The 15,500-nt window shown below is 57.2% G+C and overlaps 1 protein-coding gene across 4 annotated transcripts in view; it reads left to right on the forward strand.

Annotated features, from left to right (window-relative positions):
* The window catches only part of PCDH1 (protocadherin 1), a 57,444-nt gene that overhangs the window by 17,301 nt on the left and 24,643 nt on the right, over positions 1 to 15,500 (forward strand). For all 4 annotated transcript variants that reach the window (XM_048319676.1, XM_048319674.1, XM_048319677.1 and 1 more), the window contains exon 4: positions 12,836 to 13,055. In XM_048319676.1, coding sequence (XP_048175633.1) covers positions 12,836 to 13,055 — 220 coding nt within the window. The remainder of the gene's footprint in view (positions 1 to 12,835; positions 13,056 to 15,500) is intronic.

The raw sequence follows: 15,500 nt of genomic DNA on the forward strand, positions 1-15,500 counted from the left end.
CCCTGCAGGCTGCTTCACCCGGCACCCAAATCCTGGGGCAGAACCCGGGGCTGTGACAGCGTGTGTCCCCATGGTCCCTGGGTGTCCCCGTGGTCCCTGGGTGTCCCCATGGTCCCTGGGTGTCCCTGTGGTCCCTGTGTGTCCCTGTGGTCCCCGGGTGTCCCCATGGTCCCCATGTGTCCCTGTGGTCCCTGTGTGTCCCTGTGGTCCCTGTGTGTCCCCGTGGTCCCCGGGTGTCCCTGTGGTCCCTGGGTGTCCCTGTGGTTCCCGGGTGTCCCCGTGGTCCCTGGGTGTCCCTGTGGTCCCCGGGTGTCCCCAGGCACTCGATGGCCCCTGCGTGTCCCTGGGCACTCAGCCCAGAGAGCATCCAGAGGCTGTGGATGGGGTGAAGCACAGAGGGTGGGATGCAGCTGGAGAGGGCGGAGGGTGGGGTGTTCCCGGGTGAGGACAGAGCTGGGATGTTCTGGGATGTTCTGGGATGGGATGGAAAGAGGCTGGAGTAATGAGAGGGTGCGGGATGTAGGACAGGCCAGGGAGGGTGTTGTGGAGGGAACAAGGGCTGAGGAATGCCTGGAGCAAAGGGCACGGAGTGGCTGGAACTGTCAGGGTGGGGAGGGCAGCCCTGGGAGCCGTGGGACAACAGCAAAGGGGTGGCTGCTCTGCTCTGGTGTCCCTGAGCTGGTGGCCAGCCAGGACCCCCCAGAGTGAATCCCCCCATGTGGGGCTGTGCCAGGGCAGGTCCCAAAGAGCCCTTTGTGGTTTTTGGGGTGTTGGACACCCAGCCCCAGTGGTGCAAATCTCCTACTGGTTGGCACATCCTTTGGAATGCTGAGTGCTGTGCCAGGCCCAAATCACCTTCGTGGCCCTCCGCCCTCATCCCCACACACCCCTGTCCTGTGAGAGCACCTGCCAGGAACCCTGGGCACGGCCCATCCCCAGGGCACGGCCCATCCCCAGGGCACAGCCACGCCACCATTGCACAACCCAGCTCTGCTCCTGGGAGAAACCAATATGGTCAGTGGAGATTGTTCCAAAAGAGGCTCTCCCTGCAGTGCCCTGATCCTTCAGTGCCCCAGAAAGCACAGCTTGGCTGAGGATTGAACAGGGGTGAGGAGGTCACCCCTGGCATTTTGGTGCCCACAGTCACCTCTGACTGTGGCTGCAGCATCCACCAGGGCAAGCTGGATGAAGCTCAGCCTTGGCTTCACTTCTGGAGTCAGATCTGCAACTCAGAGTCACTCAGCTTCCCCCTAACAGGCCCTTCATTGACCTTGTCTTTCGTATTGACCCTTTTCTGTACTTCAAGGAGAGCCACAAAAAAGGTGGAGAGAGATTTTACACAGGCAGAGAGTGATCGGACAAGGGGAACTCTTTTAAACTAAAAGAGGAGAGGTTTAGATGGGATATTGGGAAGGAATTGTTCCCTGGGAGGGTGGGCAGGCCCTGGCACAGGGTGCCCAGAGCAGCTGGGGCTGCCCCTGGATCCCTGGCAGTGCCCAAGGCCAGGCTGGACATTGGGGCTTGGAGCAGCCTGGGACAGTGGGAGGTGTCCCTGCCACGGCAGGGGGTGGGATGGGATGAGCTTTAAGGTTCCTTCCAACTCAAACCATTCCATGATGCTATTCCCTGACTTTCTGAACTTTTCTGGAGGTCTCTGCACCCTTGAGGATCTGCTTTCCCTGTAGTAAAGGCTTCTTTCCCGAGTGCGATTCCCAACCCAACCCTCTCGAGAGGAAGAGGAGTTCAGGCAGAGGACCAGAAAGAAAACAACTCCCCCAGATCCCTTGGAAAACATTCCTGGCTGTTTTGCATCAATGCCTGGTGTGGTGGAGGCTGTTTACTGCCTCAGCCCTTCAGCTGCTTGCAGGGAAGCGTGGGTGGGTTTGTGGTGGGAGCATGGGCTGTGACCTGCCAGCAGAGCAGCAGGAAGCTCCACCACCTCATCATTTCCACCCTTCTGGCACCCACAGCCAGGCCTTGTGGGTCCTGCCCAGAGATCCCTGAAGATGCCCCTTTCCCGGGATGTAAACATCCTTCTGAGCTCCTCGTGGCTTGCAAAACACCCGCTCTGATCTCCTATCTGCACATGGCACCGGCATCCTCGCACATTCCATCAAAGCTCGGGGCCGTCCTTTGGGGAGGGCAGCGATTCCCCACCTCTCTCCCTGGGAACTGATCCTGCTCCGGAGCTGTCGGAGCAGCGTGCCCTGATTCAGCTCTTCAGAGACATCTTGAAAGGCCTGAGCAACCTGAAAGCCTGCAGCTATTTTGCTCCCACATGGCCTGGTTTTCACATCCTCCCAACTCCTCGGTGCTCGGGAGCAGCTGCCAGGGAGGCTCTGCCAGAGATCCGGCCCTGCTGCTGGAGCACCTCTTGGCTGAGCTCTGGACTGAGATGCTGCTGGAAGTGTCCTGCTGGAGCGATGTGTGATGTTCCTCTCACACTCATCCATTCATCCTCCTGCTTGTGCCTCAAAAGCACTCGAGCTGCGTGGAAAGCAAAACGCGCGCTTCAGGCGTTTGAAGAGCCCTTCGTTTTCATTCAGGCTGGGCAAGACCTTCTGGGGTGTTGTGATTCCAGGCTCTTCAAACGCCTGCAGGAGCTTGGGTGGTTTTTTTTCCCAAGGATTTCAAGTGGATCACTATTTATTAAGGTCTATCAGGGCATCTCTTGCCCGGAGAGCTCAGAAACCTTTGCTAACATGCAGGAAATTTGTCTGGAGCCACGATCTGGTTTGGCCAAGGATGTGACAGCAATGCTGGGATTTGAGGAGCTCATCCATCCTAGGGGTCCTGTGCCGGTGGGAATGGGAGTTGGAGCAGTGCACGCAAGATAAGTGGCCCTAAGAAGCCTTCCTATGACTTGTCCTACCTGTTTGATGTCTCCAAAGGGAGGTTTGTCTCACCTGGTATCTCCATTCATCAGGAGGTGCAGACCACTGAGGTGAGGGCTCTGCCCTTCTCTGCAGCGTGTGGGTGCCCAGACCTCAGGAACAGGCATGATTCCTTGGGCAAACAGGAAAAGCTGCTGTCCTTTGCCTGTGGAAATGGAGCTGGTTGCAGAACAGGTCTGCCCTCAGAGGAAAATTTTCAATTTGAAAGCAAATCAGGAAGAATTGACAGTTTTCCCCCTCTATTTCCCAAGTCAATCAGAATATATATGATATACAAATATCTTTTTTTCCTAGTAATTTCTAAAGGCATGATTCTGACTGACCTTTTTGGGTTGAGCTCTGTAATTAATACTTGGCTGGATTCCTGAAGTGAAAAGTTCCTTTGCAAGAGCATCATTTTTTCATTTTCACGTGTCAGCAAAGATCTCCCCCCCCCACCCCAACCCTGAGACAAGGAGCTCTCTTGAATAATGATCTGATTTCAGCAATTTGACAGGTTTTCCGTGGACAGGCTTCCATGGAAGCATTCCTGGTTATCTCCATTTTTTTTTTATAGAGTCCTGAGCCTCCAGCTTCGGACCCCCTGGTCTCCCCAGAGCCTTCAACATTCCCTGTCAGCTCTGCTGGGTGCAACTGGGAGCCAGATTAGCTCATTATTTTCCCAGCATTATTTTCCCACTCCGCAGCTGTTGGATTCCTCGAGGGTTTTATTCGAGTGTTGCTCCCAGTCCCGGAAGCTTTTTCTCCCTGGGATCTTCAGATGGTTTTAACGTGATTATGAGACCTCCTGCTGCGGCCAGGGCAATTTCCACTCCACACCAACCATCTCCAGAATAGCTCCATTATCAGCGGGATGGTGACAGGCATTCCAGGGCAGCACGGCCGGGCCAATTTAGACATCATTCCGTAAAGATTATGACCCCTTTCCATTTTCCCGTTCGCCCTTCCGATGATTTATTTCCACATTTTCCTTGCCCATCTTCATTTCACCCAAAGAAAAGCCAAATGGCACCTCCTGGATGGGCTGGGAGCTGGGATAGGCTGAGGGTTAGGCAGGCTCTGTCCCCAGGCTGCCTAAATGGGTTTCTAATTGCGTTAGATCTTGCTCTGAGTTAGATAAATTCGATCTGACCAGGCAGGTTGGCACCGGGCTTTGGCGGCTTCTTTGAGCATCATGCAAATTTCAGGAGGCTTCAGGGCACCTATGTGGAGTCAGCCCGCATTTTCCCTGGATTTATTCATTAAATAGTGCCTCGGGAGCTGATGTCCATTTGAGGCTGGCTGCTCTGCTATCATTATTTCGGCAGGACTTGGAGACTGGCTCTGCTGACTGCAAGGTCAGCACTCGCTAATTGTCAGCTGAGCAGCCACTCAGGAGGGGGAGCAGGTGCTTTTTGGGATAACACCTGGCTCTGGGATTCCATGGATTCCTGCCTGTCGTTTCTCTGGTCGCGGATTCCTTCTCTGGTTTGTCAGCAGTGAAAGAGCTGGGGGGTTGTTGGGAACTGGGGGTGGGCACAGGGATTTGGGGGCAGGCACAGCCACCACACGAGGCCTCGTGAGCAGCACGGACCAGAGCTGTCACCCCACGGCCGATGTGCCCTGTGGGACCCCCCTGGCTGTGGTGGAGGTGGCCCCAGTAAAGTCAGGCTGGCAGATGACAGAGCTGGGCCTTTAACTGTGCTGGCGCTCCTGCCCAGAACTGTCAGGGTCCTTTGGGGGACATCACCTTCAGGGACGAAATTTTGGGAGGGCCTGAACGAGTGTTTTGAACAAAGGAGGGGTCTCACAGGTGTGCACAGGCCACACCTTTGCTTAGAGGTGGATCCATCCATCTCCCTCCCTTGTCCAAAGCAGGCAGAGCCCCTGGGACCTGATCCCGTGCTCAGCACCAGCTCTTCCCTCAATTCCTTCGTGTTGTGCAAACACGGAGCAATGCTGGGAATGCAGCTGGGTCTGCTTAAGCACCTGGACACCTGGAGATGCTGTGGCAGGGCAGGGAGGGACCCCCGGGCAGACAGGACCCCCAGGCCACCAAGGGGAGGAGCAGAGCAGAGGGAAACTGTAGGTGCCAGGAGGTGACACCAAGCCAGGGCAGGGCTTGCCTTGTCCCTGTCCCTCAGGGTGCTGCTGTGCCCGGAAACGCCCTGAGCTCTTCCCATCACCTGCAGGGTGGGTGCAGAACGAGCAGGGAGGGCTCCTGGGGGGCTTCTCCTCCAAAAATCAGTGCAGCACAGTGTTCTGCGAGGGGGGCCATGGAAAAGGATGGGAAGAGCTGTCACAGCTCCATCCTCGCCCCAGCACAGCAGCAGAAGCGCCGGTGGCTCAGACGAGCGGTAAAATGGTCGGCTCAGGGACGAGCTGAGCCCATGTCCTGTTTCCTGGAGGTTGAGCGTTGCCCTGGGTGGTTTTGGCAATTCAGCTCCAGCTTTCCTCGAAGCTTGCCCTGGTTTCCATGGCCATAATATTCCCCTCAGCCTCCTGCTCCGAAGGCTGCGCTGCGCTGGAGCCCTGCTCCTCTCCAGGCAAAGCAAATCATTCCCAAGCCTCCACCCACGGAAAGCTGGCTCTGGGGCGTTCAGAGCACGGTCCCTGGGCTTCTCTTTCTTTCCCTCCATACCCAGGGATGTTGCAGCGCTCCAGGTCGGTTTGTGAAGGAGAGGGGTTCATGAATCCATGTGGAGTTGAGTAACTCGGGTGCCACAATGGCTCCCTTGTCACTTATTTTGATATTCCGGGCGCTGGCTGACATTGCCTTTCACTCCCGGCCCTGTGAGTTGCTGCATTGTGGCGGCTGTTGGGGAAGCAGCTCCTTTGGCAGCTGCCTGAGAGGAGGCTCCTGGCGTGTGGGGAGGCGCAGGAACCTTTGGAAGCTGCCAGAGGAGACCGGGAGACACAGATCCCGCTTTGGGATCAGCAGCGAGCCGGTTAACAAGGGCTGGATTTCCCCCACTGCGCTCGGGGAGGGCGAGCAGGGTGGCTCCCTCCGTCCCTGCCAGCAGGAAAAGGGTGCCCGGGGCGGATTTTACGGTTTCCTTTGTGAACAATGGAATTTCTCCTGCTGCTCGGTCCCTGCCCTCTGCACACGGGGTAATGTTGTGGGTTTGTGGAGACACGGTGGCATCCCAAATTCCTCTTCCCTCCTAGCACTGCTCTTGTTTGGGCTGAGTTTGTTTTCCCTGGGTTTAGCAAGGAGAATCTGCCTAGTGCAGGTCCTGATGGATCTGGAGATGTTTGAATGAGGGAAGGAAGAGGCAGGAGGGAGCAGAGGGGCTGAGGAGTGCAGGGTCCCCTTAGCCCCATCCACCATCCGTGAGTGGGAATCCTCACAGAGCCATCAAGGTTGGAAAAGACCTCCAAGGTCATCAAGATTTGCTGTCACCCAGCCCAGAGCACTGAGTGCCACCTCCAGTTGTTCCTTGAATACCTCCAGGGATGGTGATTCCACCACCCTCCTTCCAATGCCACCCTTGCCATGAAGAAATTTATCCCAATACAATTTTTCCTAACGTGCCCTCATGGCAGAGGGAATCAGCACAGGCAGGGATTGGTGTTGGGGTGTTTGGGATGCGTAGCCAGGACCAGGCAGGTCAGGGACAGCCCATGAAAATTCATCACCAAAACAAATTCCTGCTACTGCCAGATGAGCCCCAAAACTGGAGCTTTGGGTTTGGGTCTGGCTTCCCCGTGGCTGGAAGGCTGGGACAGGGCGGGATGGAGCACAGGGAAGGGCAGCAGGGCTGGAAGGAGCACAGGGAAGGGCAGCAGGGTGGGATGGAGCACAGGGAGGGGCAGCAGGGTGGGATGAAGCAGAGGGAAGGGCAGCAGGGTGGGATGGAGCACAGGGAGGGGCAGCAGGGTGGGATGGAGCAGAGGGAAGGGCAGCAGGGTGGGATGGAGCACAGGGAAGGACAGCAGGGTGGGATGGAGCAGAGGGAAGGGCAGCAGGGTGGGAGGGAGCAGAGGGAAGGGCAGCAGGGTGGGATGGAGCAGAGGGAAGGGCAGCAGGGCTGGAGGGAGCACAGGGAAGGGCAGAAGGGCAGGATGGAGCACAGGGAAGGACAGCAGGGTGGGATGGAGCACAGGGAGGGGCAGCAGGGTGGGATGGAGCACAGGGAAGGGCAGCAGGGTGGGATGGAGCAGAGGGAAGGGCAGCAGGGTGGGATGGAGCAGAGGGAAGGGCAGCAGGGTGGGACGGAGCACAGGGAAGGGCAGCAGGGTGGGATGGAGCACAGGGAGGGGCAGCAGGGTGGGATGGAGCAGAGGGAAGGGCAGCAGGGTGGGATGGAGCAGAGGGAGGGGCAGCAGGGTGGGATGGAGCAGAGGGAAGGGCAGCAGGGCTGGAGGGAGCACAGGGAAGGGCAGCAGGGTGGGATGGAGCAGAGGGAAGGGCAGCAGGGTGGGATGGAGCAGAGGGAAGGGCAGCAGGGTGGGATGGAGCAGAGGGAGGGGCAGCAGGGTGGGATGGAGCAGAGGGAAGGGCAGCAGGGCTGGAGGGAGCACAGGGAAGGGCAGCAGGGTGGGATGGAGCAGAGGGAAGGGCAGCAGGGTGGGATGGAGCAGAGGGAAGGGCAGCAGGGTGGGATGGAGCAGAGGGAAGGGCAGCAGGGCTGGAGGGAGCACAGGGAAGGGCAGCAGGGTGGGAGGGAGCACAGGGAAGGGCAGCAGGGCTGGCCAGACCTGCCTGGTGTCTGCAGGAGGACCTGGCAGAGCAGGATGCCGCCCGGATTTGTGGAATTGGAAAGGGGCAGAGTGAGGAGCAATTACTGCTGTTTCCTCACAACCCTGCAGGTAGGAGAAGTTCAAGGCAAAATGAGCAGGCAGCAGAGGCAGCAGCAAAGGGAAGAGCTTTTCCAGAGAGCACATGGGCCGGGAGTTCATTGCTGCTGGAATCCGCGGAGGCCAGAGCAGGCACGGGCTCAAAAAGGCAGGAGAGCACTTCACAGAGGATGGGGGTCATCGGAGGGAGAGCTGCCAGCGATTCCTCCTCGAGAAAAATCCCTGAGCTGCGGCAGCACAGAACGTGCAGGATTTTCCTGGGGATGAACATCCCCGTCAGAGCATCCCCGCGGGAAGAGGGGGATGGGGGCTCTGTTTGTCCCTCAGATGTGGAGCTGGCACAGGTGTCCCCATCAGGAATATCACAGCGAGCGCTGGAGAGCCCTGAAAATGAGGTTTTTTTATCCAAAGCCACCATTTCTCAGCAGAGGAAATAGACAGCTCTGCCCCAAATCCCATTCCAGCACAGTGGCAGCAGTTGGAAATAGGAAACCAATAAATAGTGGGGGTAAAAGGAGGGAGTTACAGCAATTAGGAGAAATGAGTCGTTCTGGAGTGTAGAAAATTAACAAGCAAAGCCAAAGACATTGGGGGAAAATCAATTATTACAAAGTCACCACAATGAGTGCTTTAAAAAATGCGCCGGGAAGAGGCGGAATCCGGGAACTGTCAATCCCAAGTGGAGATTGCAAAATTGTTAATTATGGAGAAAAATGCAAAAGTATTCAATAAATAGTTGGCGTCATCTGGGCTGAGACATAACAACGTAGGATGTGGGACCTGCCCATGCTCTGGGAGCCAGCAAAGGCATTCAAAAGACACATATTTGACATGTTTGGATGGAATAATTTATGCCGAGAAGTGGGATCGCTCTGCTCTGAGGTGTCCATGGAGCTGGGGAACCCGGGACGGGCAGGACTGGGAGGGCAGCGATGCCACGAGCAGCTGGAAGAGCTGGCTGGGGCTGTGCAGTGCTCGCTGTCCTCGGCAGCCCCAGGGAACAACTGGATTAATGGCTAAGGCAGGGAATGGCTGATGGAAATAGCACTGACGTCAGTCACTGTGCCTGATGGCAGGGGACACTGGGCACTGGTGTTACGTGACAGGTCCGGCTTTGAAACCTTTCCTTAGGCATGGTCCTGGCCTCCGTGAGGAACAAGGTCTGCTCCAGGCGTTCCTGCGGGGCTGGAGAGGTAGAGCTGGTTTGTGTTGGGTACAGAGCAGCTGGAGACTGATGGGTGTGCCTGCTGATAATGGGGACTTTATCATTACTATTATCATTATTATTATTATCATTATTATTATTAATTCTTTTGCATGGACGCAACTCTCAGGTTGGACATCAGCAGGAATTTCCTCCATGGAAAGGGTGCTCAGGCCTTGGCAGGGGCTGCCCAGGGAGGTTTGGAGTGCCTATCCCTGGAGGTGTCCAAGGAACACCTGGATGTGGCACTCAGTGTGCTCTGGGCTGGGGATCAGGCACAGCTTGGACTCGATGCCCTTGGAGGCCTTTTCCGAGCTGGGATTCTGGGATTCTCAGCACGGCATTGTGAGGCAGATCTGGTTTATCCAGAGCTTAGAGAAGGAAAGCTCGGCTGGGATTCCTCGTGGAGCGAGGTTCTCCTGGAGCGGCTCCTTGGCGCCGGTGCCGTGCTCGCTGCCATTCAGCGCCTCAATCAACGGTCTGGAAGGAAATCTAAAATCACTGCTGATAAACCTGCGGCTGCCACGGAGATTGGCGGAGTGGGAGATGGTGCTGAGGACGGAGCAGTCATGCAGAGCAATCCAGATTGCTTGGTAAACTGGGCCCGTTTAAACAAAGTGCATTTTAAGCCGGCCCAGCGCGAAGCTGCGCGCGGAGGAACGGGGAATGCTGGCTGGTATCCTGGGAAGCGCTGACTTGAAAATGGATTCGGGGTGATGAAAATGGATTACTCTGCGTGAGTAGCTCAGGGTTAAGAGGCTGGCACAGACCTCAGGTGGAAAAAGCTGCGAGGCTGGAGGGGCAGGAAGGCGCTGGAGGAGGCCCTGGTGAGATGGCAGCTGCAAGGGTCACCTCTGATGAGGAACGGGGAGAAACTGGGGCGAGGAAAGATGAGGGCCCCAAACCAGATTTGCTGTTTGCAGGTTGGGACTTGGCCCTGCTGTGTTTGGCTCCTCGAACAGAAGCTCAGGCCTGTCCCGACTGCACCGCACAAGCAGCTCCTTGTGCAGAGGCCGCTGCCGGCTCAAAGGCTCTTTAACCTCCCACAGAAAGGTCACACCAAACCCAGCTTCTGCGAGCCAGGGTCAGGCAAATTGATTCCGTGCCTTTCCATGACTCCAGAGCAGGTGGAGAGCACCCGCTGGTGGGGCTGGGCACAGCGGGAGGGGGACGCTCCCTGTGCCAGTGCCACACTGCCCTGTGGGGCTGCAGGGGACAGGGCTTGGGAGCCCTGCAGTGAGAGGAGCCCTTTCGAGGGCTGCCTGGCACGAGGTGACATTTAAAGGAGGTGTTTTTCAGGTGAAAGCGCTGCTGTTTGATGGAGCCCCCGGGAGAGGCATCGTGGCTGTCACAGGCGGGCTCTGGGAGGTTGTTTGTTTGTGTTACGGAGCCCGGCTCGTCTGGCTGGGCTGGGACGAGCACGGAAGGAAAGCAGGAGCCCGGAGCTCGGGATGAGCCATGGCCAGGCAGGGAATTGGTGTCAGCCGGGCAGGCAGGGTGCAAGGGGAGGCTGGGGGAGGGCAGTGCCAGGCTTTACACACTCCCCGTGGGCTAAGAGGGCACTCCGGAGGGTCATCGGCACCTGGGCAGTGCTGCCTTGTCCTCAGCTCCTCCAGAACCCTCCCGAGAGGGGCTCGCCTAGGCCTTAATGACAGGGATTGCACCCTCTGCTCTGGCACCCCATGGGCACAGGGTGCCTGTGCCCCATCCTGGCAGTGTCCCAGGCCAGGCTGGACACGGCTTGGAGCCACCTGGGATAGTGGGAGGTCCCTGCCCATGAGATGAGCTTTAAGGCCCTTCCAACCCAGCCCATTCCATGATCCTGTGACTGCACTTGGCCAAACCTTGGCCAAACCTACCACTGGGTTGTTTTTACCATAGTGATCAACCTGGTCTTCCCTGCTGCAGGTGGAGGGCACCCCTTCTTATCTGCCAGTGGTCCCAAGCACAGACTTCTCCTTTCCAGCCTTTGCCACCCTCAACCTTCTCTTCCCTGAACCAATTTCTCTCTTTTTAAAAAAAATTTTCTCATGGTTTCTAACAACTGTTTCTCTGTTCTCTGCTGAAGTGGGGCACATCTCCTCCAAAGTGGTGCCCAGCTCAGCCTCCTGACGCCCAGCAGAGCTGTCACACCCCGACACTGCTGCATTTTTGGGTGGGAGGTTGGCACCGTGGGTGGATCCCCAGCCCGCGATGTGCAGGGATCCTCAGCCAGCTGCAATTATTCCTTGTGAGGGTGCAGATGTGACAGGTCCATCCCACATCTGTCACGGCAGCAGTTCATGAAAACAGCGCCCAGCAATGGGCTCAGGACACCACCCGGAGATTTAATTTGATCCATGATCCCAGCTGAAAGGGCTCTTTGCAGTAATTCCTTTGGGAATAACACTTCCCAAATGATTTGCACCCACCCTGCACTACGTTACCCAGGCAGGAATGTGCCATGCTGCACCTCCGCTGTTTGCTTGCATTACTTATGAGAAAAATCAGCTAAAACAGTGTCAAGAAAAACTTCCTCAAGTCGAGCTAGAGCACTGACTGCTCCTCCTCCTTCCACAAGGCCTGCTGTCTTTTCAAAGGAAGGAGTTCAATGGCTTGACATGTTTGTTTGTGACAAACCTACAGTGGCTGTTACTCATTTCCTTGTTATCTTGTAGGTACTTACAAAGAGTTCTTTTATCTGCTTCAGTATTTTTCCAGGAACTGAAATTAAGCTAACTGTTTTATAATTCTCCAGCTCTTCTTTTTTCTCGTCATTAAAGACAGGCGCTATTTTAGCTCGCTCCCAGTCTTCTGGAAGCTCCCTGATTCTCTACAAATTCTTCAGGAAAAAACCAAAAAGAAAAGTCTTGGGAAAAGGGGGAAAAAAAAAAAACCAACCCAGCCCTAACAGCTCGGAAGTTACTTAAATCAGGTCTCTAAGCATCTGTGGTGAATTTAATCAGGTCCAACCAACCTTAAAGCAGCTCATCTAAATGCTCCCTCTGTGTTCCTTCCCTCTGTTCGTCTCAATTCCTTCCCCTTCCTGGCCGGTGCTCGCTGTGTGTGGGACGCCTGATTGCCACTGATTTGTAGTAAAGACACCAGCACAAAAAAAGGTATTCAGCCTAAACGATGTGTTGGCTCCTCTCTCTCCTCGTCACCTTCAGATCCCTGTCAAATAATTCCCGTCTTGGGCTTCTTCCCGCGTTTATGGTGGAGAAATACCGTGGTGGCTTTTTCTTGCTCTCAGTGTTTGTGTTTCATTCCGTGCTCTTGCCCCTTGAACTCGTGCTACCCTCTCCACTCCTTGTTAATCACGCCAAAGAAGGATTTGGTGGAAGGATTTGGAGCGGGATAATGATGTGGCTTAATGGCTCTTGGCAGGGAGCTCCTCCCCGAGCGTGAGCAGAGCTGGGGAGGGAAAGTGTGAAGTGGGGTCTTTGAAATGCTGAAGGAGCACACACGAAAGCAGCGATGGTGGTGACCCTGGGTGGAGAATGCTGAGGATGGGAGCTGGGGTCAGGCCAGGGGCTGGCAGGGCAGGGAGGATGTCGCCGTGGCTCCGTGCTGGGCAGTGATGCCATCAGAGAGGCTTTGGGGTGGCCTTGGCCGCGCAGGGCTTTGGGGTTGGGTGGGGGACCCGCAGGATGGGGACACCCAGTGAAGGGTGGGGACAATGATTCAGGAGGCTGTGCCAATGAGGGACCTTTCCAGAGCCGTCCTGCCATGGGAGGGGACATCTGGGTGACAGAAGAGGCTGGGACAGAGCCATGGAGGGAGTGATGGGTTGGGGGAGCCCAGGGACCACACAAGGTGTGCTCCCTGCATGTGATGGGGGGCTCTTGGCTGGGATGGAGCCTGGTGCTGAGTGTGTCAGGATGGCTCTAGGGGCTGATGATGGGCTCAGGTTGGATGACCCCACCCTTTGCCTGCATCTGCTCGGTGGGTGATGCAACAGCTTCTCTCTTGCCTGCAGTTACCTCATCGCCGAGTGACGTTCTCTGCAGCCAGCCAGGCTCAGGACCTGCAGGACCCCTCCCAGCACAGCTACTACGACAGCGGGCTGGAGGAATCTGAGACCCCCAGCAGCAAATCTTCGTCGGGGCCCCGCATTGGGCCCCTGGCCCTGCCCGAGGACCACTACGAGCGCACCACGCCCGATGGCAGCATCGGGGAGATGGAGCACCCTGAGAACGGTACGTGCCCACCCCCGTGCCTGTCCCCTCCCCTGGGACCTGCACCCGAGGCTCCTGGTCCTCCATGATCTATGTCCCCGGTGTGGGTGACATGGAGCTCGGCTGGGACAGGCTGGCCACGCTCGGCTTGGTGGGGATGGGAGGATGGAGAAGAGGTGAGGCTCAAAGCAAGAGAGCAGCAAGGACGTGGTGGGGAGGGGAGAGGTGGGTGAGGGAGGGGAGGTCTGGGCGAGCTGTGGGATGGGAAGAGTCAGGGAGACAGGTGGGTGTGGCAGGGGACAGGTGGGTGTGGCAGGGGACAGGTGGGGCTTGGAACGACGCAGAGAGGGGCCCCAACAGGGTGGTCTGAGATGGCAGCACAGGGCTGAGCAGAGCGGCTGTATCCCAGCCTGTGGGGAGCTCGTGTCCACAGTCAGGGGTCCCGTGGGTGCCTGTCCCCACCACAGGGGGTTTGGGGCGTGCTGGAGCTCCCCACGTGTGTTTGGGGTCGCAGCTGCAGGAGTTCCAGGGGGCAGAGGGCAGAGGGCAGAGCAGTTTTAGTGGCACAGGCTGGGCTGAGGAGATCTGTGCAGTGGAGGCTCAGCAAGCGTGGTGGTGGTGGTGGCAAACCCCAGAGTGACGTGTCCTGCTGTCACCGTGCCCCTCGGGTCACCTCCCGGTGGGGTCCAGCTTTCCCTGAGAACCCCTGGAGGTGTCTGCGCTGTCACCGCGGGAGAGCCGCTTCCCCCCTGCCCCGGCGCGGCTTCACCGCGGCCGTGCTGCTCGTGCTGCCCCTGTGCTGCCCCGCCTGGCTGCAGCCCACCCCCCCAGCTGTCTGCTCTGGCCAGCTCCCGTCGCTTCCTTGGATTTGGCTCTGGCTGTGCACATAACATCTTGTCTCCCGTACCTGCTGCCTTCTGTGCTCGTGTCCCCAGGGGAGGTGGCTGTGGAGGTGGCAGGGTCAAAGAAACCTCTGGCAGGGAAGAGGAGGAGGTGGCAGAGGGTTCTCCTGAAGTCTCCTCCTGTTTCTGGGAGCATCCTTGATTTTGGGGCAGGTGTGTGTGTGGTGGGAAGGTGGCTGAGCGTGTGTTCAGCTGGTTTTTGGGGAGCTGCAAACCTGCTGGGTCCCTGTGTTATGGAAATGGACAGGTCTAGTGGAATGTCTCTTCCCGATTCCCAGGTTATTCCTGGAGTAACACTGGAGTTCTCTGTGTTACAACCATTGGAGCAAGGCACAGTGGGGTTCCCAAATCCTTCTGTTGCTCTTGCAATGAGGCACTGCCCTGTCTAGGAATGTTGTGCAGATCACTTTCTTCCCAAAAGTGTCAGTCAGTTGCCTGGGAAGAGCAGTTTGGAGCAATTCCTGGAGCCCTGGCACAGGGTGACAGTGCTGGGCTTCCCAAGTGTCCTTGAGTACCTGGAAGAAGGGTGGTGAGCAAGGAGATGCCATGTGGATGAGCTGAAGGTGAGGCAGTGGTGATGATGGACATGGAAGAGGGAAGGTTGAGACCTGGAATGTGACAGGAAACTTGCAGATGATGAGGGAGGAGAAGGGCTAAAAGTAGAGAGAGGAGCACCTGGAAGGTGGAGGGCAGAGAGGGCTGTCCTGGGATGTTCCTTGGGATGTTCGTTGTGTGCCCAATGGGGATGAGCAGAGCTGAGGAAGGCCAAGGCTCACTGCCTGAAGCCCCTGGGAGCAGCTCCCTGCCCACAGCATCACAAACCTGCCCTAAAACCCAGCTCCCTTCTTGGCACAAGGTGCTCTCTGTGTGTCCACCTCCCAGGAGGACGGGAATCACCCCACACCCATCCACCGCCAGCTCCATGTGTGGTACGGGCACCGCAGGGGCTCCCAGGGAACAACCACAACCCTGCTCTGCTCTCCATCCCCCAGGATTGGCTCCCTTCCCGTGGCAGGGCTTGGGAATCAGGCTCCAGCAGCTGTCCTGACCTGCACTGGGTGCAGAGGCCGTGGCAGGCCAAGGCTCTGGGGAATCCACCAGCATTATCCCGAGCTGGTCCTGGGGCTCCGCAGATAATCTGGCATGGCACTTCAGGAGACCTGAGGAGCTGGGGTCAGGGTGTTGATCCTCTAAGCAGACTGTGAGGGGACCCTGGCACTGGGACAGGTGATTTGGGGATTAGGAGGCGCTGGGAGTGTTGTGTTTGCTCCGTCCCCTGCCCTCTCTGCTTCCAACCACACCTCGTTTGTCCAGAGAAGGGTCATGTCTTGCTTCCTACAGAGAAGGAATGATGCGGGATCACCATGACCTTTTGGGAACTGTCCCACCATGTCCTTGCCTTGGCTTCATCAGCAGCACCAGCCCCTCAAAGCAATCAGATCTTGAGTTTTTGGGAAGCTGGGCAGACTAAGCCGTTCTTGACCTTCTGTTAAACCGCAGAGACGCGCTGGATCCCGCACCCCCATCCCGCGGCACGAGCGCAAGGCTGACACGACTGTGCATT

This window comes from Corvus hawaiiensis, chromosome 15, assembly GCF_020740725.1.
Source record: "Corvus hawaiiensis isolate bCorHaw1 chromosome 15, bCorHaw1.pri.cur, whole genome shotgun sequence".
Classification (NCBI taxonomy): domain Eukaryota; kingdom Metazoa; phylum Chordata; class Aves; order Passeriformes; family Corvidae; genus Corvus; species Corvus hawaiiensis.